General features: G+C 29.8%; 3 protein-coding genes across 3 annotated transcripts; 1 reads left to right on the forward strand and 2 right to left on the reverse strand.

Moving 5' to 3' along the window:
- The first annotated feature begins 14,143 nt into the window (after positions 1-14,143).
- On the forward strand, positions 14,144-18,425 carry LOC124832773 (protein trichome birefringence-like 10). Its single transcript, XM_047307060.2, has 4 exons — positions 14,144-14,925; positions 15,701-16,090; positions 16,610-16,768; positions 17,588-18,425. The coding sequence occupies exons 1-4, from the start codon at positions 14,432-14,434 to the stop codon at positions 17,961-17,963; spliced, it is 1,419 nt and encodes a 472-aa protein (XP_047163016.1). The 5' UTR covers positions 14,144-14,431; the 3' UTR covers positions 17,964-18,425.
- Positions 18,426-19,464: 1,039 nt separating this feature from the next.
- LOC124832769 (antifungal protein ginkbilobin-like protein) lies at positions 19,465-19,869 on the reverse strand. Its single transcript, XM_047307054.1, has one exon. It carries the CDS (start codon positions 19,867-19,869, stop codon positions 19,465-19,467), a length of 405 nt encoding a protein of 134 aa, XP_047163010.1.
- Positions 19,870-20,686: 817 nt separating this feature from the next.
- On the reverse strand, positions 20,687-23,091 carry LOC124832779 (aluminum-activated malate transporter 14-like). The gene is made up of 6 exons (XM_047307064.2): positions 22,734-23,091; positions 22,501-22,647; positions 22,111-22,386; positions 21,567-21,676; positions 21,336-21,479; positions 20,687-21,229 (listed from the first exon to the last, which is right to left on the reverse strand). The coding sequence occupies exons 1-6, from the start codon at positions 23,047-23,049 to the stop codon at positions 20,879-20,881; spliced, it is 1,344 nt and encodes a 447-aa protein (XP_047163020.2). The 5' UTR covers positions 23,050-23,091; the 3' UTR covers positions 20,687-20,878.
- Between the last annotated feature and the right edge of the window lie 743 nt (positions 23,092-23,834).

Genomic DNA, 23,834 nt, shown 5'->3' on the forward strand with positions numbered 1-23,834 from the left:
GTATTAATAATAGTATGAATTATGAGTATGTATTTCCGTATGAAAATTGATGTTCGTCACTGAATGTCATTGACCATTCAATTATACAAGCGTTCGTTCTCAGTAGCTTCGTTCTTAATAAGTATTTGGTATTAGACCACTGCTCGTTCGATATAGTGTTCGGTTTTCTTGTGGACTTTGTTGGAACTGGATTCTTTCATTTGGAGAGAATTCTAGTTGAAGGCTAGCGTCTTCGTTTCGTTTTGTAATATTTGTTCTTAAGCGTTCAACCAAGGATATTCATTCCTTGGTATTTGATTATAAACTTCAGTATATCTATATGTATTGGTATATTTTGTTCGTTCTTGAACATTCGTTGAATGATATCTTATATTTATCAAGCCTTTATTCTATAAGTTAAGTAGTGCTCGGTTTTACACCAAGCGCTCGTATTAAGTAGTGCTCGGTCTTACACCAAGCGTTCGTACTAAGTAAGTGCTCGGTCTTACATCAGGCACTCGTTCTCATTTTCGAAATCTATCTTTATAATAAGAGCGTTCGTCCAAACTCAATAGTGTTCGCTCTCTATAGTGCCCATCTTAATTGGGTTCGGCCTAGAGTCTTAGTACTCGGCCTAGGCTTTACCGTGTTCGGTTTGAACTCTCAAGAGTCAGTTCATTAAATTGGCTCACTTGGAAAATAACGTTTGATTCTATTAGTCTCTGAGAAGTATTATTGTATTCGGCCCCTTTCACAACAAGTGAGTAACTTTCTCGATTTGATCTGTTTTGAGTTGGAGACATCTCAGTCTCACTCTAAGTTTTCAGTCTTGTTCTGGGTTAAAAACTAACGTTCGGTATTTGGTATCCTATGGGATCTTTATTCAAATTGGTTAAGTTGAGGTTTTAATAATGAAAGATGATGGAATATGATATGGATGAAATGACTTTGGTTATGAAAGAGTATTCCGGGGAGGAATATCTCATGAATGGATATTGGAATTGGTAAATGAATGTGAATAAAGCTAAGCTGGCGGTTCATCCTGATATTCCGTGATTACTCGTTTCTCACGTAGAGAAGGGTAAGTCATGTGTGGGAATGACAGGTGGTCCTAGTCCTTATGGTTAATTTGGACAGATAGGACTAACCTCGGATGACAGCTGTTGAGGGTATCCTAGTTACTACATCACCCGGGTAGACGAATGTCGTAGCTACACAGAATTCATACAGTTCGGACAGTCAGAGTCTAGTATTAGGCTTTGCATGAAAGAGTTAATGATTTATCTAGTTTAATTGATTGTGTGAAATATATGCTGATACATGAATTAAATTACATAAACTTATTCCATTTCCCGTCTTGTCATGTATTTTTGTTCGTTCGTCCCTCTCGAGACACGTGAATAAAAACTATTTCAAGTTTTCCCAAAAAAACATAAACGAAAGAGCTAATATAACTTCATACGTGACAATCGTCAATACGAAAAGTATCTTCAGAGTAATTTAATTAAATATGATAGTTATTTTTTCTTACGTCAGAGAGAGGAGAAAGAACAATTTCATTTAGGGGAACTTTTTGAGCTTTAATGCCTCCCTTAGTAATCATTAGATTCGGTGGATTTTTAATTTTTAAAATTCGTGTCTATTATTATTATTATTATTATTATTATTATTTTAAAAAATTGTCTGTTTTTCAAACTTAGCAGCAAAATTTGGCTGTTTTAATAATAAAAAGTATTAATCGAAAGAAAAAAAACACGTGGGGAATCCACACACAAGAGATGGAAAAACGTCAACAATTTCCGCAACGTTCATAATCTCTACGAATGTTTAAAATGATCTTTTTTCCCTCACACACTTAAGTGTTCTAACTTAATGTTTATGACACGAAAGTGATCCAATTAAGCCGAACTATTTTGCCTTTGAACTTAATCATCATGCCCAAGAGCTCCATAACTTACTAAAACAAGCTTCATTGTGTTTAAAGTTATTCAAGAAACAAGTAGAATTAAATCATAACATGTTAATTACCTGTTTCTATTGATCATTGGTTTACTTTTTTTCTTCTTCAAAGTTTGATAAAAAAAATAGTATTAAGTAATTCATGTAGTTTTGGTTTGGATAAAATCAAACATTGAAAATATTAGACTCTAGGTTGCATTTTATATCAATATAATTTCCTTTAGGTATGAAAGAGTAATAAAAATTAGATAAAGTATGATGAAGTTAGAAGAAAGTGTCTTAAAAGAAAGAAAGAAAAAAAGAGAAAATTATAAAGTGTATCAACGTAGCTTAAAAGAAAGAATGAAAACAAATATACGTTAAGACAAAATCATCTAATGCATTAAGATAAAATGAATAAATAAACTTTGTTTTGAAATTTAATAAAATGTTTAAACAAAATAGTAATTAATAACATGAGTTGTCTAGGATAAAACCGTAAAGTGCTAAAAGATATACATAAAACTTACACAAATATTGTGTTACTCAAACAGATAATGCTTAAAAAGTTTAGTCAATTAAACTAGTGCATACCAAGAACAAATACTCATTCTAACCAATTTGATTAGTTGTAATACTAGAAATGATTAAATTCGTGTATAATCTTTTGAAATTAATAGAATCTCTTAAAAATGTTTAAGAAAGAAATGAACTTAACTTAATTAGAAATGGACCAATATAAAAATAAGCTTGTTTTAGTATTTTTGTTTTTAAAGGTTTTCCTAAACAATTTCAAATTATTTAAGTGTTTAACCTTGTTGCAGACCATTTAATCCTCCTAAATAAAATTTAAACACTTACTTAGTAAATGTTTTAAAACCTCTATTAAGAACTCCTTTTATATCCTATATTTTAATATGTATGCTTGCAGGTTATAGAGCTGCTTTCAACCAGAAAAAGAAAAGAGCTTTTAAAGTTCCAACATCAGACACTTGGCAAGCCATTGAAGCAACATGTGTAACAACTTTATTAGGGAAAGATAATGGTATTGATACTCATGCAAAGAGTAGAGCAATATAACATAACAATGCATGTTAGTACCATATGAGATATAAATATTTTAACAACATTTTAATATTGTTTATGTGTCATTTCGTGATTGGTCTATATTAGTGTTTATGATTATTATTATTGATTGTGGAATAATTTTGAATCAATCACAGAATGACACGTAAACAGTGTTAAAATATTGTCAAAGTATCATTATCCATAAAACAATACCAGAATTCTACTCCTATATTTTTTTAGGACTTAATGAGTCCAATATTTATGTTTGTTTATTTAATTAATAAGACAAATCAAGTCTCATCTTATATTTTTATTTACATGCATTTTATTTTTTTTCTCTATAGTGTACTTAATTGTTGTGAATTTAATATGATTTTCTACTTTGTGCATTTTAAAATCAATACAAAATGTTAAAAAAAACATTATAAAAATAAGAAATGAAAATTTTTCAATACATATTACTCGAGTATATATAGAAAATAGAAAATTGTCTTTTTTAATATAAACATCATTCATAACAAAATGAGGTTTAAGTTTAAAATCACATTGATGAAGTTTTATAAATGCAAGTTTGAAGTTCGTGTATGAAAAATACAAGAATGGAGTGAACATCTTTTTCTAATTTGCCAAATGAAATTGACATAGTATTGATAAAAAAAAATTTGTCATTTATGTATTACTTGTGTGAATGTGCAAGTAGAAATTGTAAACATAATATGTTACCCTTATTTGTTATGAATTTTTAAATAATTATATGACATGGAAATGACATAATAAAATGATTGATATTTTAAAAGTATCTTAAACTAAAAAAGATAATACTACTATGAAAAAGTTCATAAAGAAGGTTTAGATAACCATACGGGTCTTTGTATCCATTAATGATTTGAAGTTAGTGAAACATATTAAGGGATTTTAATATATTTTCTTTAACTATTACAACTTAATGTTATTTCATACTATTGTTTATACTGATATTCATTATTTATGACAAATTTAGGATCTTCAACAATGAAAGAAATTGACTAAACGTGTTCATGATTAGTCATCAAATTTGGATTTGCAAAAATATAAATTTTTAGTTTTCTCTTGATCTACAAGTTTACATTAGATCTTATCAAATTAATTGAGATCCAAGAACTTTGGGTAGACAATTATAAAACCTTACCTTTTACATTGTAAACATTATTTTCTTATATTGTGTCCGTCTTTATCATCTCGACATAAAACTTAGACATCCAACATGTAATTGATTCTTCCTTGTTCATTGCATTATAAAACCAATACTAACATAAAAAAAAATAATAAATAAGTATATATTTATCATTTATCAATTATATTTTTTAATTATTAGTTTTCGATTATACTAATATTTTGTCGTGTTTTTATTTGTTAACGTTTTCAAAGCTTACAATATATTTGATAAAAAAAATACACAAGGTCATGAATTGTGACATAGGTAGGTAATTTATATTTTTCATGTGTTAATTTTAATAGGCATGTATTTTAAATAACTAATTGACACATATAATACTTGATTTGAGTGTAGCAAACAACTTAGTAGCTATAAACATGATATCATATAAACTTATAGTGTTAGACCATATTAAAATTTACTACAATTAGGTAAAATATATTTTATTACTACTTTAACAACTTACATGTACAATATCACATTATATTCATAATTCAAATCATTTACATATATTTAGAAAATAAATATATGTCTAAATAGACAATTGAAGATTCTAAAAGTAGATACATAGTCAAACTTTGTTTCTTTCGGTTACGGAGTGTGAATGACCTAATCACTTATTTAGGTTTTAATATTTATTTTCCAATTTAAACTATATGATGGTGTGTTTGGGAATGGTTTTTCCATTTTAAAGTTAAGAATTCTCCCAAAATAAACAACATACTAAAATAATACTAACTTTCCACATTAATTATAGTGATAACGGATACGTAATTTTAATATTGATTAAGACTTTATGACCAACAAAGAAGGTGTGTATCATATTCTAAATATACATGATAATTCAATATTTTGAAACATGTTACTTTCAATTATATTTCTATTAAAACTAATGTAGAATCATTTCCGATATATTGTTGAATGATCATGCTAGTAGTAGACAAAGGGTTCTTCATGCAGGAAAATGTATCTAAATTCATAATTTTGTATTTTTAGAAATAAATTTTCTCTCTTTATAAGTTTTCTTAATGAGTTTTAGTCTAATTTCGACATTTTTATGACGTTTTCAATTATTTTAATAGTATTTGGAGCGGTGCAAATTATTTTTATTACTTGGAAATTTAATATAGTTGTGATGTGAAATAACTAAACTGAACTTCCATCTTTTGAAATAAAAATACAACTAAAGTTATGTTTTTAAAAAAACTTTGTTTATAAAGACTTTTTGGAAAATAAATAAAATAATATTTTCTTTATCTTTCATATACTTTAAAAAAAATATCTCTTATTATGTTGTGTTTTAAACTGAATGTTTTGTGTAAAAAGTTTTTAAGCTTTGCTAAAAAGCATGACTTTGTTAACTTTTTTTATTTATGCTATCGAAACATGCAATTTGTCTTGAAATATTGATAAATTTAGTATATATATAAGTTCTTATAAAGTGTAACTTCTTATCCAACATTTATTCTAATTATCATGTTATTTGTTGAATCTCAATCATTTATTAATATTCCATCTCACATTCAATATATATATATATATGAGGTTTGCTAAGCCGCGTAGGCCTGTTTTTCAGTTGATACATTTTAGTAATGTGTACCGGGTTTTAGTAGACAAAAATATCCTTATATACCATGGATTCTAAGTTCTAAGGTTAAGGGTATTTTAATAATTTTCATTCTCAAAACTAAAAAAAAGAAAAAATAAACCCCCAAACCCTTACTCACCTCTCTCGTTACTGTTAACCCTTTCTCTTTCATCTTTCTCACTCCAATCTTTTCTCTGTCATCCTACTGTAGCCCCAATTGAAAAAATCAGAAACACCCTACTGTAGCCCCAATTGAAAAAATCAGAAACACTTGCCGTTAAACAATCTTACAAAAAAATGATTTTATAATGAGTTTTGATCTTATAATTTTTGTCTTATCTAATTTTATCCAATTTTCACAAGCATAAAGGAATTGGTAATTGACCTGGAAAAAATCAGAAATACTTCTTGTTAAACAATTTCTTACAAAAAATGATTTTATAATGAGTTTTTATTTTATAATTTTTGTCTTATCTAATTTTATTTAATTTTCACAAGCATAATGACATTCGAAAGAATTGGTAATTGGCCTGGAAGGTTTTTTTAGAGATGATGATTCAACATATGCAGATGATGAAATTAGAGAAATTAGTGAAGATGGTGAAATTGAAGAGATCTTGAATGAACCTTTGCCTCAAGGTGAATATGTCAATGACTCAACTTAACTCTTTAGAAAGACAAATTGTTTAAAGGCAAGTGTTTCTGATTTTTTCGATTGGGGCTACAGTAGGATGACAGAGAAAAGATTGGAGTGAGAGAGATGAAAGATAAAGGATTGAGAGGAATGAGAGAGGTGAGTAAGGGTTTGGGGGGTTTCTGTTTTTTTTTTTAAGTTTTGAGAATGAAAATTATTAAAATACCCTTAACCTTAAAATTTAGAATCCATGATATATAAGGGTATTTTTGTCTACTAAAATCAGGTACGCTAAAATGTACCAACTGAAAAACAGGCGTACGCGCGTTAGCAAACCCCTATATATATATATATATATATATATATATATATATATCAAAATAATGATGTGTTAAATATATCGAACAAACGGGATAAATTTAAATATATAAATAAATATAAATTTAATCATACAAACTAATTTTATAATGTTATTTTAAAAAAAATATCAAATTAAATTAGCTTGAAGAATAGATGAAAATCTTGAATGAAAACTCATTCTTCTTATTCCTATTGATATCTCACATGTTAGTTATTTTATTCGAAAAGATAATTACATAGTTAGAGACTTTGTAAGTGGAAACATCGTGCGTGTGTGATGACGAGAGATATGAATTGGTCTTATGATTTGTTATTTGCAAAATCTCAAAACTTCACGTTCTTTATGTTATCGACGGAAAGTGGCATCCATGTAATAGTCCCAAAAGATCCAAAGTCAATGAATTTTTCCATAAAATAAATTTCAAAGACTTTCATAATTTCTTTCTTAATTTTTTTATTTTTTAATTCGAAATTTTAAAATATTTGTATCCTGCAGTCAAAAAATTCCAAATCAATACCCACACTAACATTAGATATGTACCCCGATCTTGTATTTTTTTTTTCCTTAAATGACATTAATATAAATTATAGCAATAATAAAACCCCTAATAATGGCATGAAATTCTTTATCCCTCTCAAATTTTAAAATTTTTAAGAGTTTTTTTTTTACTGTTTACTTTCAACACACAATTCAATCTATTTATCACTATTTGCCTTGCTCAAACAAATAATTTCATCTTTCAAGCTCTAATTATATGCTTATTGGGTTTCTCAATCATCGTAACGTTGCTATTTTTGTTTCTAAATTATAATTGTGGAAATGAATTATTCACATATCATAATCTTAAAATTTCTTAAGTATTTGGATTGAAGATTTTCGATGTAATTAACATTAATGATATATTTAAAAATTAAAACGACATCATTGCAATGTCTAAGAGACACAATTGCATATTGAAAATATAAAATACGATATTTGTGATATCTAAGGGATGCAATTGAAACCAAAGCATCTAAACTCACAATTCCAAAGAAAGCAAAATTTGCATAATTAAGGAATGTTGTTAGGCTTTTGGGAAAGTTATCCTATAGTATAAAACAGGTATTTTTATATCGATTCATATACATCATATAAATCTTTGTTCTATGTGCGTGAAATTAAATATAAATAGAGTTATTACAATAAATAAAACAGAGATACACTTTAGATTTCAATTAAAATAATTTGAAACAAACAAAAGCATTGTATTAATTCCCACTGGCGGTTTAAAATTGTATATTTTTTTAATAGTTTTTTTTTACAATTTACATTTTATAAATGCCTTATAACTTACTTTCTAAATTTTTTTACTCGCTGTTACTAAAATAATTAGAAACTCCTATATTTTAAAATATGTATAGAATCTAAATTACAATTTTAAGAAACTTATAAATGTTAATTCATATAGGAAATGTTAGATTCAATTATATAATTAAACCCTATAAACATAATTTTACAAAAAAAAATAAAAAATAAGACATTGTACTTTAAATTTTAAAACCAAATTTTAATATCAATAACATTTATATCAACATCAATCAAATGGAAACATAGATGTATGATAGTTAAAATCTTTTAAATAACCATGATTTTGATAGAAATTTAAATGAAAGTTTAAATCTTACATTTAATAAAGATGAAAAAATCAAACATAAAGAAGAGAACTTAAACATATTATAGATTTTGAGGTATATATGATATCAATTTCTTACATGAGTTAGACTCTTATCGATGTAATGTTCTTTCATAAATTTCTTACAAGAGACCAATTAGTGATATTGAAGTGGATAGTTTGTCGTGATAGGCTAAGATGAATACAATATGATTCTCCTTTTGGAAGCCTTAGTGATAAAAGTTCAGATAAGACAAGTGTGTCCCATTATAATAAACAACTATATAAGTGAAGGTCATCAATGAAGTAATGATTATATGCTTCTGCTTGAAGGGCACTAGTGCAATAAGGGACTTTGATATATGTTATTTTTGACCTTTAATGTTAACAAAAACACAAACGTCATAGTGGGAGACATTATTTCCCAACGTCAACTATCGTTTGAAAATGACCATTTCTAACATCAAATGACGTCTATACTTTGTTTTTTTAATAAATGAATCATTTTTAAAGTTTTATCAAACTTAAAAAGCAGAAAACTAGAAAATGTAGTCTAGTTTTAACATTTCATATATCAAAAACTCATTTTCAAATTTGTGTGAATAATATGAACTAAAGTTATGACAAGTAAAAACCTGAAAAACTATGGGAATGTGACTAGCACAAATTTGTATCCACCATCATCATCACTTATAGAATGATGTTAATCCTTACTTTGTATGTTAGTAGTGTTATAGTAGTAGTAATGATAAAAAATCTCATTTTCTATTTTTTGCAAATTTATTTTGTTTTTTTTCTTCAAACTTGGAAAATTATTTCTCATGCTTAGACTTTGAATTTTGATCTTGATCTAAAAATTTTTGTGGAGACTTATCATGATTTTTTTTTGCTTTGAACAAATTTTCGGTCATTTGAAATTCTTTTGAATAATTCTCACTTTTATCTGAAGTTTGGATGTATACGGTGTATAAATAACAAACAAGTTTTTATGAATACATTTTTACGTAAAGATAAAGTGAATAATTTTTCACTCTTTCACCCATATTTTTAATGATTTCACTAATATATAACGTGTGAGAAGTTATATTCTAATGTCTTATAGCTCTTTGACATTTAAAACTAGGACATTTAGCGTCATACGTGAGTACATTTTATTTTTGCGCAAAACAATTCCCACTATGACATCGCAAAATTGAGAATTCTGACGTCTAAAGACCATATAATGTCGAAAAGTATACATTTTGACATCAAAATTCAACATTTATTTACAAAAATTTCATCGATCATTTTTATACGTTGACTTTTTCATATTACGACGTTGAATGCGAAATGTCAAAGCCTTTTTTTAGTAGTAGAAGTGTTCTAATGTGAAAGAACTCAACTTACACTTGAAAAAAAAATTGATAGAAATTTAAGTTTGAACCTAAATCCTACGTTGGATAAAGATGAAAAAATTAAATATTTTATGAGAAATGATACCAATAAATATTTTGTTTTAAGATTTTGGATAAATTTGTTATAAATCCAAGTATATACTAAATCTCAACTAAAAATAAAAAATATCTTAAGGTTTTTATTGAAGTGATGTAAGTCACTTATATAAGAATCATCTTTTTATATAATTAGACTAATATCTCTTTAGTATAATATCTTTCCGATGAATCTTTCCATATAAAAAGACAAATGAAGTTTCAATTTAAAATATAAATTATAGATTAAAGATACAAAATATCACATCTGGAACATAGATCCACCAAAATGGACAGGAGATGTGTAATCATAAAGAAAGCCCCACTCCACAAAATGGACAATTATAATTCAACATCTAACTTAAGGTTATAATTATTTAGAAAAGAAATGTCAGATATATTATTTAATATATATGTATTGAAGTTATATTGTAATAATATAAATTTAATTATATAACAAAATTTACCCGTTTTCTTATTTTATTCTTTTATATTTTATTTTATTTATTTATAATAAATTTTGTATTATAACTTAAAAAAATATTATCAAGGATAAAATAAAAAATAATTTGTATAAAGTGACATATATATATATATATATATATGTGTGTGTGTGTGTGTGTGTGTATAGGTATAGGTATAAATATAGATAGATAGGTATATAGATAACTAGATAGATAACTAATTATAAGAGATATAATTAATTAGCATTAATTAAATTAGTTAGGAATTTATTAGCGGAGTAATTAATTTATGGACGGTATAAAAGGGTTTTTAAATCCTTTTTGGAGTTACCTTTTACCAACCAATAATTCACATCTTATTTTTAAGATTATCGTTTATTTTTTCTTCTCTCGCTGCCTGGGTTTGATACGTCCTATATTGTCGAACGATATTTAGAAATGATATTTTTCTTAAAAAGTATTATTATTTTTCACAGTTGTTTAATAATAATAACAATAAATGTAATTTAATCTATTGTATATCTGTATTAAAACGCAAAAATAGCTGTATAATAGATGAAAAAGTTCCCTTATTTTTAGCAGAGATGAAAAAGTTCGTAGCTGGCTAAAGTTGAAGGAGAATGATGAAGAAAGAAAGTAGTATTTAAAATAGTAGTGATGGGAAAGAGGAGCACCTTTACACAATACAAAACCTAATCTAAATTGCAATATGCAATAATGGAAGTGATAGAATCATAGCTAAAACTACTTCTTACCCACTCAGTTGTGCCATCAAACCTCATCTATCGTTTTAAAAATAAAAATGTCAATCAACCAAGAAAAATAATGCATTATTCTCCAGGAAAATAAATTCAATAAGCAACTTCAAAAGGTTCACATGTCTATTAGAACAAGTGCTTAATGGCTTGCTTTCTTAATCAAAACATCATGTGAAAGTTTAATGTTGTTTTCTACTTTTTCACTTACCTTATCTCAACTCATGGATAAGTTTTTTATTGGAAATTAGAGATATTGAAGATAACTGTGTGCTTTTCTTCCTTTTATTTAATTTTGGATTTTATAAAAGTCTTAAGTTAGATTTTACAAACTTTCTATATTATAAGACATATGTCAAAACTAAAAATCACTCATACATTATTCATCAATAATTTTGGATCAAGTTTCAAAATTATTCATCTTGTAGAACTAAAAAAATTAGAATGAATAAAAACTTCAATAAAAATGAATTTATGATGAAAATTACATAAATATCACTTTACTAATTAATTTTACGAAAATTACTTTTATTTTATAATATGTAGGTGGATATAAATTTTATTTTATTAATTAATTTTATGATATAAATCTTATTTTACAAACAAATTTTATAAAATAAATTAGATTTAAAGTTTACTTTCTTAACCATTTTTAAATTTAAAATGTTTTAGAAAAATTAGATTTTTTTTATGCAAAAAGTTACATCTACAACCTGCCAAATTTTCATTTAGAAAAAAAGCTAGTTTCTATTTGAAAACGTGACGTTTTACATCTTGTGAGAAAGTCCAACAATCTTCTTCTATAAATCTCAATTAAGTTGAATTAACAGATAATTAAAGGAGTTGTACACTCAAAATATATCTCTATTTTTAATCTCTTAAAAACATTTTTTGTAACCTTTTATTTGGAGCCTGAAAAAAGGTTGGTGATTTTTTCTGTTCCTTTTCTCAATTTAGTCGTATATGATTTATAAAATATTTCATTGCTGTGAAAAAAAAAACAATAAATGAAAGAATATAAAAAGGAAGGGGAAACAGCCATAGGTTTTTGAGTATGTGATAATTATGGTGGCACAATTGGAGGGGTTCGATTGGTGTTGTTTGTATGACTGACCTATCACAAAGCTATTTTAATATATTTTAGATAAATTATAACACACACACACATACATACATATATATATATATATATATATATATATATATATATATATATATATATATATATATATATATATATATATATATATATATATATATATATTACAATCTTGTTAAAATGTAGGTGAACAAATTATCATATATGATAAAGTTATTAATTGTTCCTATACTCGTATTAATTGAATTACCATTTTAATTCCATTGTTTGTTTATTTTGTTGACTTTTTTCTAGAGTTATATGAAAATAATACTATTATCTGTAACTAAACAATTTTACGTTTTATTAAATTTGAATTAAAATAATGTCATTATTTAGTATAATGCATAATCATAGAATTTCTTTAACCAAACATGGTTATATAACTCCTCAACTAAAAATAATCATATAATTCATCTGCTCTTATTGTTACAACATTATTTGTATTCTATTTTTAAAATTATACGTTTTACATATATAAATGGATACTTTATAAAAATTAAACAAAAAAGCCGAAAACCCTATCAAAACCAAATTTTATTTAAACTTTTTGGATTTATTTTTCAACGGAGTGGTTTAATTGAATATAATAAAAATAAACAAAACTATTATTATATTTGAATATATATATATATATATATATATATATATATATATATATATATATAATCAAAGTTAACTGATTGTATTTGAATGTTATTATATTTGAATGTCTTTTTTAAAAGTTATTTTACATTATGATTGTATTGTAATTACAATATATTTATAATTAATAAAATATAATATTAAATTTGTATTGTAGTTTTTAATTATAAGATTAACTAGTTTACATAGGAATAAAATTAGCAATAAAATTGTTAAAAAATATTAATAATTTTAACATCCAATCTCAATTGACTAAAAAGCCAAATTCTTGTATTTCTAAACACTAAATAATTCAATTGAATACGGAAAGTGAGTGACATTAATGTATATTTAAAATTAAGGGATTTGGTAAACCTTTAACTGATATTGCGACCAAATAAAACAAAAATGAATAAAAGTTAATTATAACTAACATACATGGAGATTTTATTTCTATGTACATCTTCAATTAATTAAATTATACATCTTCAATTAATTTTTCAATAAAAAGACTTAAGTATTTGTTCCCTCAAATTTAAATAAAATACTCTTTTACAATTAAAAAGTAAATTTGTAGTCTCATCATTTCTAATTATCTAACATTGATCCTTAATTTGTTTATTTTTTTGGCTCTTGAGGATTAAAAATGAGTTACGTTCAAAATAAGAAAATAAAAATTACAAAATAAAGTATAATACAAATCCGAGGCGTTAAAAGAAATTTAAGTGAAAAATTATTTAATTGTATATATTCGTAATTATTATAATTACAATCATGCTTTATATAATTATTTAATCAATGAAGTGTACAAGATAACTTGAAACGGGTGAGAGAAAATTTTTAAATATTAAATGAATAATTTCCTAACAAAATTAAAAATGAAGGATATCTCAATCTAAGACAAAAGAAAGTCACAATTGAAATAGACAAATAAAATCTTTGAATTAATTTTTTTTTAATAAATCTTATATTTATCTTGTTAAAAAATTGGACAAGTAAGACTCATAGATTGCAAACCCTGCCTTATCCTCATCAACCAATCCCATAAAAATCAACATTTATTTCCTTTTCTGTAGTGTAAAATTAAACTTTTCTGAAGAATTCAAAATAATTGCAGCAACCCATTCAAAGTGATTTGGCAACAACAAGAATAGTTGGTTTTGGAGATTAGTTCAAATTATGGTTGATTATTAAAGAATATAATAATATGATATAAAAAATAAAGATCCATTCTTGTAGTTCACACTCCACACACATGATTAGTATTGTAAACAAATTTCCAGCAAAATTCCACCACTACCACTTTGTCCCTCCCCACTACCTTAAACGTTTCAATCACAACCTTTCACATTTCAAACCCCTCATCTGTTCATTCTGTTTCTCACAAATCCCAACTTCATCTCTTACCCTTAACAACTCTCCAAAACACTGCACACTGCTTTGCTTCTCTCTCCATTAATGCCTTTTTGTTTTCCTCTATGGACCCACCTTTCTCCCTTCCTCATCCTCACTGTTCAACACAGCCCCACATCTTTTAAACGTTCACCACCCATGAACGAATGAATGTATGTGTGTGTGCTCTGTTCCTACCAACGAGATGAGCAAGAACGTTTCTCCAAAGGATGCGGGCGACAACTCCGTGACCCACTTTGATTTTCTCAAGAAATTTAAACGCTTTTCCCCTCTTGACTCTTCTCTTGGAGTTCTCGCTTTCTTCTTCGTCGCTTCTCTCTTCATCGCTTGCTTCTTCTACGTGGATTACAAAGGGTTCCGCTCCCGTGCCACCACCATCCTTGACTTCGATTTTTCATCATCTTCAACTTCTTCTGTTACTTCTCCTGTTACTTTTTCTTCTGCTTCGAGCCCGGTTCAGTTTCTCAGCCCGGAGGGTGATGCCTGTGATGTCTTTGATGGGATTTGGGTTTGGGATGAGACTTACCCCCTTTACAATTCCGCAAACTGTTCCTTCATGGATCAAGGTTTTCGCTGCTCCGAGAATGGCAGGCCTGACACCTTCTACACTAAATGGCGATGGCAACCCAAAGATTGCAACTTGCCCAGGTTCTAACCAACCCCGCTTTTTTCCAATTTTTAAATTTGTTATTTTTCGAGTTTAATTTTATATTTTGTGTTGGTTGGTTGGTATTGGATACTGCTGAAAAAATGAGGACAAAAAAGGGAAAGCATGATTTTGGTTTGGTTCGTGTTGTTTCTCTGAACACAAAATGATTTTGGAGTTTTGTCTCGTAGTTGACTGCTCATGGGATCACCACCGTCCACGCGCTATTTTATACCTGCCTTGAATTTGGTTAATTGTTTTTGATGAACTATCCTTTATTTTTATTATCTTTGATTTTTTTGTTGTTTAACTTCGTATGAAGGAAGCGTTTATTCTTTTGCTTTTAACTTTACTAGTTTGAATCGGTATGAAGGAAGTGCTTGTTCCTTTTCTTTTTTTTTTGCTTTTTTGGATTGCTGGATACGAAGTGAAAAAGGTGCTGGCCTGTCGTAAAGTTAGGATGTGAGTTTTGCCAGAGATTATAGAGAAAGAAGAGCGTTTCTGTTATTGGTTTCTTAAATTGTCACTGTCACCTGTTGCTAGTTTCATTTGTCATTAACTGCCTACCCGTATGCTCTGGTGTATTGCTCAAGTTCAAGAATTACTCCGGGTGTGTTTTTCTTTATCGAAAAAGGAGAAAAAAATTATATTTGATTTGGGGGGTAAGCTGTTTTGGTGTTTCCTGCTCTGAATTGAACAACTTGCTGTGTTTGTGTTTGATTCTTCTTCGGTTCTTGCTGGAATGAAATATGATGATGGACTGTGTATTTGTAACAGATTTGACGCAGGGAAGATGTTGGAAAAGCTACGGAACAAGCGACTGGTTTTTGTTGGTGATTCAATTGGAAGGAACCAATGGGAATCGCTTCTTTGTATGCTGTCTTCGGCGATTCCAAATAAGGCTAGGGTCTACGAGGTTAATGGGAACCCAATTACAAAGCACACAGGCTTCTTGGCATTCAAGTTTGAAGATTTCAACTGCACCGTTGAATACTATAGATCACCGTATCTTGTAGTGCAGGGACGACCTCCTTCTGGTGCACCTGATGGGGTAAGAATGACTTTGAGATTGGATCACATGGACTGGATTTCACATAAGTGGAGGGATGCAGATGTGCTGGTTCTCAATGCTGGACATTGGTGGAATTATGAGAAGACTGTCAAAATGTAAGGCCTTTTTTATCTGTTGTTCTGTTGTCATTCTTAATAATTCAATCTTTTAAGTGCCACCTAAATTTGGCCTTTTCACAAGGACCTGCCAAAGAAGGTTTTTAGTGCATTTTTGGATTAGGCTTATGTATGAGAAATAAATAATTGCATTGTTTTCCGGATAAATTATTTGACTGACACGGTGAGAGTTTCTTGTGGGTAGATTGATATTCTTTCCTCTTAATACTGCATACGAGAGACCCTTTAGCAAGAAGAAAGAATGAATTTATGTGAATGATGTGATATTACTGGCTGTGGCAAATATTGTCATTGCAGTAAGAGTGAGGAATTTGTAGCATAGTTCAATGCAAAAGCTGATTATTTATGCTCTGTTTATCTCCATGATATGGCAAAGCTTGAGCGTATTCCAAATCCCTTTGATGATAGTTTGCGACAATATTTTATACTCTTCATGTGATCAATCTATCAATGTTGGCGTAATTATCACTTTGATTTTTGGATCATTTCTTTATTTAGGGGCTGTTACTTCCAAATAGGGGAGAAAGTGAAGATGAATATGACTACAGAAGACGCATTCAGGAAATCAATAGAGACAGTAGTTCATTGGATTGCTAATGAAGTAAACATAAACAAAACTTACGTCCTTTTCCGAACTTACGCACCCGTCCATTTCAGGTTTGCCCAAACTTTCAAATTTACTGAACTATATGCAGTATTTTTTTTTGCTCAATTTGTTTGAGTAATTTTGTAATTGTGAACTTTCCTATCCTATAAATTTATTTGGGTCGATGAATTGACAACGTTTTTAGCAACCACATTGGGTATGACTAATCTGGAAGAGACTCATAAAAAATACAGAAACCTGTTAACTCAAGATTTTGGGTTAAAGGCAGTGTCATGTTCTTTATATGGGTTTTCCCATGGCTTATATGTCACAATTTCCATAGGGTCTCCTCTGGAAAAAATCCAACAGTCTTCTGCAGGGTTTTCCTCTCTCACTACAACTTTTGAGGAGCATTTTTTTTAACTGTATTTTTGGTATTTACGTGTGACTAAACTTTTAAGACTCAAGGACATGATTCGCTGCCTCTTTAAGGGACCGTCCTTTTAACAGATGCATATACTTTACTGACTAACAACATTAACTGCTGGTAGGTGGCATTGATGAAGTTTTCCAACTCTTCCTCATCTAATATGTTTACTGGCATGTATCCATTGAATGCTGAAACAAAATTTTAAACACATCATGAGTCTGTGTACGTTAGTTGTGTCTTATTATTTCTAAGGTATATTGCTGCTTCCATACCTTTGTGTCTTGGTTCATACCTACCTGATCCGATTTTTTTGCCGTACTATTAATTTCTGTACGGCTCCTTTCTTGAACAAACTTTCAAAACCTTTTGTTTTTTAACACTTTCGACATCTATGAATATATGACTGCTAACATGTGGAAGAAGATAAGGGAGTTGTTAACACATTCATTGGATGTAGCAGGGGTGGTGACTGGAATACTGGCGGTGGTTGTCACTTGGAAACATTACCTGATTTAGGTTCCTTGCCAGCAGCATCCGACATCCATTTCAGAACCGTTGTCGATGTCTTGTCAGAACTCAAAAATAAATCAAATTTCTTGAATCCGGATTTGCTTAATGTGACACAAATGTCAATTCGCCGGAGAGACGGCCATGCATCCATTTACTATCTCGGACCAGATGGTACGGCCCCAATGCAGCGGCAAGATTGTAGCCATTGGTGCCTACCTGGTGTTCCCGATTCATGGAATGAGCTTCTTTATGCTCTTCTTCTCAAGAGGGAAGAATTTCGGGAACAGAGACAGAACACAACAAATGTTTCTCAAGTTCCACTATAATTGACATATACAGTTTACAGAGAATGTTATGAGTTATACAAATCAGTGACAACCCTTTTTGAGCGAGGTGAAGCTGCAAGTTGGATTTGGCGTTGGTGCACCTAACTTTTTGTTAGTTCGCTTGATGTCAGAATTTCATTCTTAGCGACCAAAGAAATTTTTAAATGTTTTAATTTCCTGCAAAGTGATTGTTTGACCCTCTTTCTAGTGGTCTGCCATTGTAGGTGAACATATCTAGATGGGATGGGAACTGAATTTTGGATGGTGAGTTTCAGGGATATCTTGTACAAAAAAGAAAAAATAACAGCTGAGATTAAAACCTGATTGATTAGAAGGCATACAGATTTTGTTTTTGTAAATTTCATATGATCCATGATGTTGCTGGTTGTACATTGTATATAACAAGATTTTCAAACCTTTTATTGTTTGTTGTTATTTATATAGGCAAATACTTCAGAGTAATTTATATAGATTCAACAACTATTAAAATTATTAAAATGTTAAGTGTTTAATTTAAAGGGTTCTGCAGAACATTATTACCGCTCAATCCTAGATTCATGCATGCAATTTGGTTCAAGTTTCAAGATTTATTTGTATTTTAATTTTCTTTGAATAATACACATGAATCATACAAATTAGACTAGTTTTTCTTGAAATTGGCATTCTGCACTTAACGTGAATTATACTCGGCTATTCATTTGGTTAATCGCGTTTGATTCTAACACAACGGGGATCTTATGTCATTTCGTGTTGAAGTGTTTGGACCAGTAAATACAGAAAGTGAATTAGTTTTAAAATTATACTTAAAAAGTGATTACATTCGATGATACTAGGTTTTGAAAACAAAGGAGAGTTTTGTTGTCAATAAATCTTATTCAATTTCATCTGGACTGGTTCGATTCGTAAGATTAATACCAGAACATTGGTGTTCCCAGAAAGAAAAACCATTTTCCTTTCGAAATACCACGTAAACAGTTAGGAAAATATTACTTTTTTAAATTCCCAACAATTTATGGAGGAAAACGAGGCATCTTATATATTTTTGTACCTTTTCCCCTTTTTTTAATGCATCATCTTTCCCTTAAGTTTTAATGTCACGCAACTGATTTCTTACTCAACATGCAGAAGAATCGCGTACATGTTATGTACCATGAAAAAGGGGAACAAAATTATAAAAACGTGAAAAGAATCAAACCTCAAATCTAAACTTTTTTTTCTTTCTATACAAACAAAAGAAGAAAGAAATCAGACTAGAAATGAAAGACTATTTCTCCACAGAAAAATAATCATAGTTGGTAGAAAAAAGAAGATAGTTTCTCAGTGGGATACACATAACATCAACAAGAAATATCTTGGATTACTTCGAGAAAAAAGGTGTAGAAACGTGAACAAAGTATATGGTATACATTTGCATTACAATTACAAACTGTCTAAAAACTTTGCAATGCTATGTTGGAAATGATGATGGAAAGTTGAACAGCGAAACTCCAATTTTCTATCTCTAATCGTCAAATGGGTATTGCTCGTACCTGATTGTACAATCATGGAGCACTGAACGAGCCCCTATCCGTGGTGCCTGGCATGTGGTAAACAAGGCCATTTTAGCAGCACCAAGACATGTTTTACAATCAGAGGATGTCAGATTAATGTTACAAGTAGCATGCCCATAGGCATAGACATTAGGATATGGTGAAATGTTGTGGTACTCATAATTCCTTTTCTTTGCTGTTTCCTTCTCTAAGTCTTCCAACACATAACTTAAACTGATTGCAAAAGGGTCCCCTGAGGTGTACACACCACTGTTGCAGAGAACGTTGATGATGCTCGTGTTGGGAATACTCTCAGCAACACTCAACAGCCACAACAAACCAATACCAATTATTGCACATTTTGTTGCTACACCCATCTTCTTCTTCTAGTCTTTGATCGAACTCTAGCACACGATGCGTTGTCACCTTCTCAGCCTTTTACTCTAAAAATGCTAACATCACTTTATAAATCAATGAAACTACTCATATCTATAATTTTAAAAATGAAGTTTCCATAAAAGAAGGAAATGGAAGGTGATTGAATGATGGGAATTAGTGATATGACAGAGGTGTAGCGGAGGTTTCAAGTGGATACGTGCTGTGCATTGCCGGCCATTTAATTTTTGTTCTTTTGCGTTGATGAACGGACTTGTGACGTATCATTCAACAAATTTGCTTAATTAAATTTGAAAGAAGCTTAGTTTCCTCAACCCCCTCCATTCATTTTGCTAATTTTTTTTTCAGATATTTTTCAAGAACTATTGCGCCAGTGATAGCGTAAGCATGATGAAATACAAGAACCTGTTTGATGAACTATTTAGTATTGGAAAATGACACTTGAACAACCATTTTTGACAACATTTAGACACGCGCACACGTGTCAAAATCTGAGTGGTCCAGTTGGAAAAATTAAATGAAAATGGACCACTCAGATTTTGACATGTGTGCGCGTGTCTAAATGTTGTCAAAAATGGTTGTTCAAGTATCATTTTCCTTTAGTATTCTTACAAATAAAGTACCTGTTTTTACTTTTAACTTATTTTAGGTCAAGGCCCACAATGAATATTCATAATCTGTTTCGTTATCTAACTTGATGAGTACTGTTCATACCAATTTTCTTTTCTGGGTTTATTCATAAGAGATGAAAGCTATTAAGATTAACCAACGGAAAAATTTTAGAAGATATGTGTTTGAAAAAGGGTTATTAATCATTATTAATTAGCATATCTTCTAACTTCAATTATTGGATGTTACACTCAAATACATATATTCATGTGTTTCTTTGGCACCAAGAGAACACATATTTGTAATAATAATCTATGACCTAAAATCGGGAATGGTTTATATACATACATAGATAGATAAATCACTGTTAAAATATGGGGTCTACGAAGACAATGCAGTTATTGGGGTGCGAAAACCTGCGATTTCTCCAAGTTCTTCCACCTCTTTCACCAGTTCCTCAACCTTCCGCATCACTTCCATGTGCAAGAAGACGAAGCTAGCAATGGCTAGCACTTGATCATCCTCAAGTTGTGCCATTTTGAACGTGGAAATTATGAAGCTTAAATCTTCTCTGGCGGCTTTCAACTGCTCCGAAACACAACCCTTTGCATTACATTTCATCATTTGCTTCATGCTGTCTCCTAGTTCTTGCAGAACGCATGCAACCTTTGACTCAAGTGCTTCGCATGTTTCTAAATAGACCCATTGTGATTCTCTCAATGTGGCCATGGGCTGACATAAAAGGTTCATTTCATTCAGCCTATCGAAAATCTGGTTTTGTCGTTTTGCAAACCGTATAATATAAGAACCTTAAAAAAGAAAGAAAATATGCACCTACCTCTTTTGATGCTTCGAGGCAACGACGCATTGCAAGAATAAATGCAGCCAGTTCGCGAAGAATCTCCCCAATCTTTAAGTACCTTTCCCAAGGGTAGGAAAATCCAAATTTTCCATGCCAGGGTTCCCAGTTTGCGAAATTTGCCTGAAAAATAAAACACAAACTTATTCCCCACACTTAGTTATGTACACTTTTTCATTCAATTTCAAGAAACACAAGAATCTACCTTACCAGTGATTCATCCTTTGATTTGGAGTTCAATACTGACTTGCAAACGTTGAAGCAAGAACAGGGTTGATTTTCCTTTTCGTTAATCATTTTGGTACATTTGCCTAAACAACCTACAATCACAGAGGATTAATAAATTATAATTGAATCCCTGTCACACTTGGGTCTTAATCTACTGTCATGAGCCTAATATAGTTATTTAAATACACATTTATAATTGAATCTTGTTTGTTAACATTTAATAAAAAAATACAATAAACAGTGTAAAAACACTAATTCAAGTGTAAACTTCGGTCTCTCTTTATATATTCACGAAAAATATTTTTGTGCGTTGTTCACTGTTACTGTAAGGAAAAAAACACTTTTTATCTGAAGTGATACCACCAAGCTTTTAATTGCTTTTCTGGAAACCAAGTTATCAGTAAAAACACAACCACATCTCAGGAATAAACAAGTTGAAATCAAACAACGTTCTTTCATTCGTGTTTCTGTTCAAGAAATGATTAAGATGAGATCGTAAATGGCATTGCCTTATATAGATAGATACCTTGAATTGTATTGGCATGGTCAAGGAATCTGGAGACGATGGAATCGTGAAGTTCATCACTGGCCCACAAAGGAAAGACGAGCAAGTTCACACAGACGCATACAATGAAGCCCATCAGTATATTCAAGAGACGTTCGCCGGCTAATTCCCACACTTTCACATTCACTCGTGTGACAGAAACCACAACTAGATTGAAAGTCAGCAAGAATATCATCACTCCATAATCGTATCTTTTCTTTATGCTTGGAATCAGTCGAAGATATGTGGCAAATGATCCTGAAATCAACACCAAAAGTTTATTAAGTTATGCATAATGTTGAGAGCACCCAGTAGCCGGAAGCCATGAGCATTAGTAATGTTTGTTAGAGAATATAACTATGAGAAACTTACCAAGTATAAATACAGAAGCAGCGATTATGATGGAGTTGCCAACCCTGCCAATCCCAATGCTTTGTGCAAAAAGTGCTGCTAAGCAACCTAGTCCTCCTCCTATAATAGTTCCTAGTCCACGGTTGAAGCCCTTTCCTAGTGTGGCCCCTGACATGTTTATCAAATATGCATACGTAAATTAGATATTCATATTTGCAATGAGTTATGTTAGAGTTGAATGGTGATGAAAGTACCTGCAGAGAATTCAAACATGACCACAACTGTCATGATAGCCCACATTGCATTTTCTCCAATTTGCTTAAAGACAGGGTTCAAGAGGTACAGAAGTGAAACCAAAACCAAGGAGATTCCTACTTTGATGCAGTGAATCATCTTCCTGGTGTCTTGGTCTCTCTGCATCTGCTTGTGTCTGGCACTGAAAGTAATGGAAACACAGTGGACTTCATTTTTCCCAAGATGGGAAAATTGGAATGTTTTGTTCTCCTTGGTTGTATGTGGTAAATTATCTTCTTCTCTATTTGTAATGGCTATTACGTGAGTTGATTCCATTTTGTCTTCACTCTCTCGATTCCTTTCCCTTTTCTCTCTACGAATTTTATAACTTATTCTCTTGGGAAGTTCAATTTGGACACCGATCCAATTTATACTAAGGCATGTAAGTGGGGACTGATGGTGATGGAAGATCAAATTCTAAAGAGTACATGAAATGTCAACACTATACTTTATTAGTTTACCTGAAATAGTTAAATGATATAAATTGCTTTTGTTCTTGACCCATCCAAAAATTTAAGAGTCGCCTTCAAAATAAAACTAACTCGTTAACTTAATATTATATTATCACCTTATGTATACAAAGTCAGTCTCTCAGAATATGAAGTTTGGAAGTTATTTAAATTAATTTCAACTTAAATGTAAATTTACAGTTTACGTTTCATTTGATCTCACTTCAAACAAAACATGTATTACGAGCCAATATATTAATTATTCTCTATCTTGGTATTGATCCGAGTATAGTCTTATATCTTTAATGGTATTTGTGAGTTACTTTTAAGATTAAAACTGAGTCTTGTGAAACTATTTTAGTGTTATGGAATAATAGTCTTCTAATTGATACTAATTTGTAAACTTGATTGTTGTTAGGCTCTTTTTTTTTCTGTAATGGTTATTTTGTAAATTTTTTGAATTATTAAAATTAAGTGATGATTCATCAAGTGATTGTGAATATTCAAAATTTGGTAGAAAAAATATATCTGGACACACATCTACGTTCATTTGACATATTATTTCTTACTCTCTTATTATAAAAATTATGTCAAATGAGTGTAGGTTGTCAA

The sequence above is a fragment of the Vigna umbellata genome, chromosome 5 (assembly GCF_029865625.1).
Source record: "Vigna umbellata cultivar VRB3 chromosome 5, Vumbellata_1.0, whole genome shotgun sequence".
NCBI lineage: Eukaryota > Viridiplantae > Streptophyta > Magnoliopsida > Fabales > Fabaceae > Vigna > Vigna umbellata.

Bases quoted from the DNA above. Each gene is read 5' to 3' on its own strand.
- LOC124832773 (XM_047307060.2), top strand. From the start codon at position 14,432: ATGTGTGTGTGCTCTGTTCCTACCAACGAGATGAGCAAGAACGTTTCT. The intron at 16,091-16,609 runs GTAAGGCCTTTT...TTCTTTATTTAG, and splicing joins TATGAGAAGACTGTCAAAAT to GGGCTGTTACTTCCAAATAG. The intron at 16,769-17,587 runs GTTTGCCCAAAC...TGGATGTAGCAG, and splicing joins TACGCACCCGTCCATTTCAG to GGGTGGTGACTGGAATACTG.
- LOC124832769 (XM_047307054.1), bottom strand. From the start codon at position 19,869: ATGGGTGTAGCAACAAAATGTGCAATAATTGGTATTGGTTTGTTGTGG.
- LOC124832779 (XM_047307064.2), bottom strand. From the start codon at position 23,049: ATGGAATCAACTCACGTAATAGCCATTACAAATAGAGAAGAAGATAAT. The intron at 21,480-21,566 runs GTAAGGTAGATT...TTTATTTTTCAG, and splicing joins AATCAAAGGATGAATCACTG to GCAAATTTCGCAAACTGGGA. The intron at 21,230-21,335 runs GTAGGTGCATAT...CTTTTATGTCAG, and splicing joins GCCTCGAAGCATCAAAAGAG to CCCATGGCCACATTGAGAGA.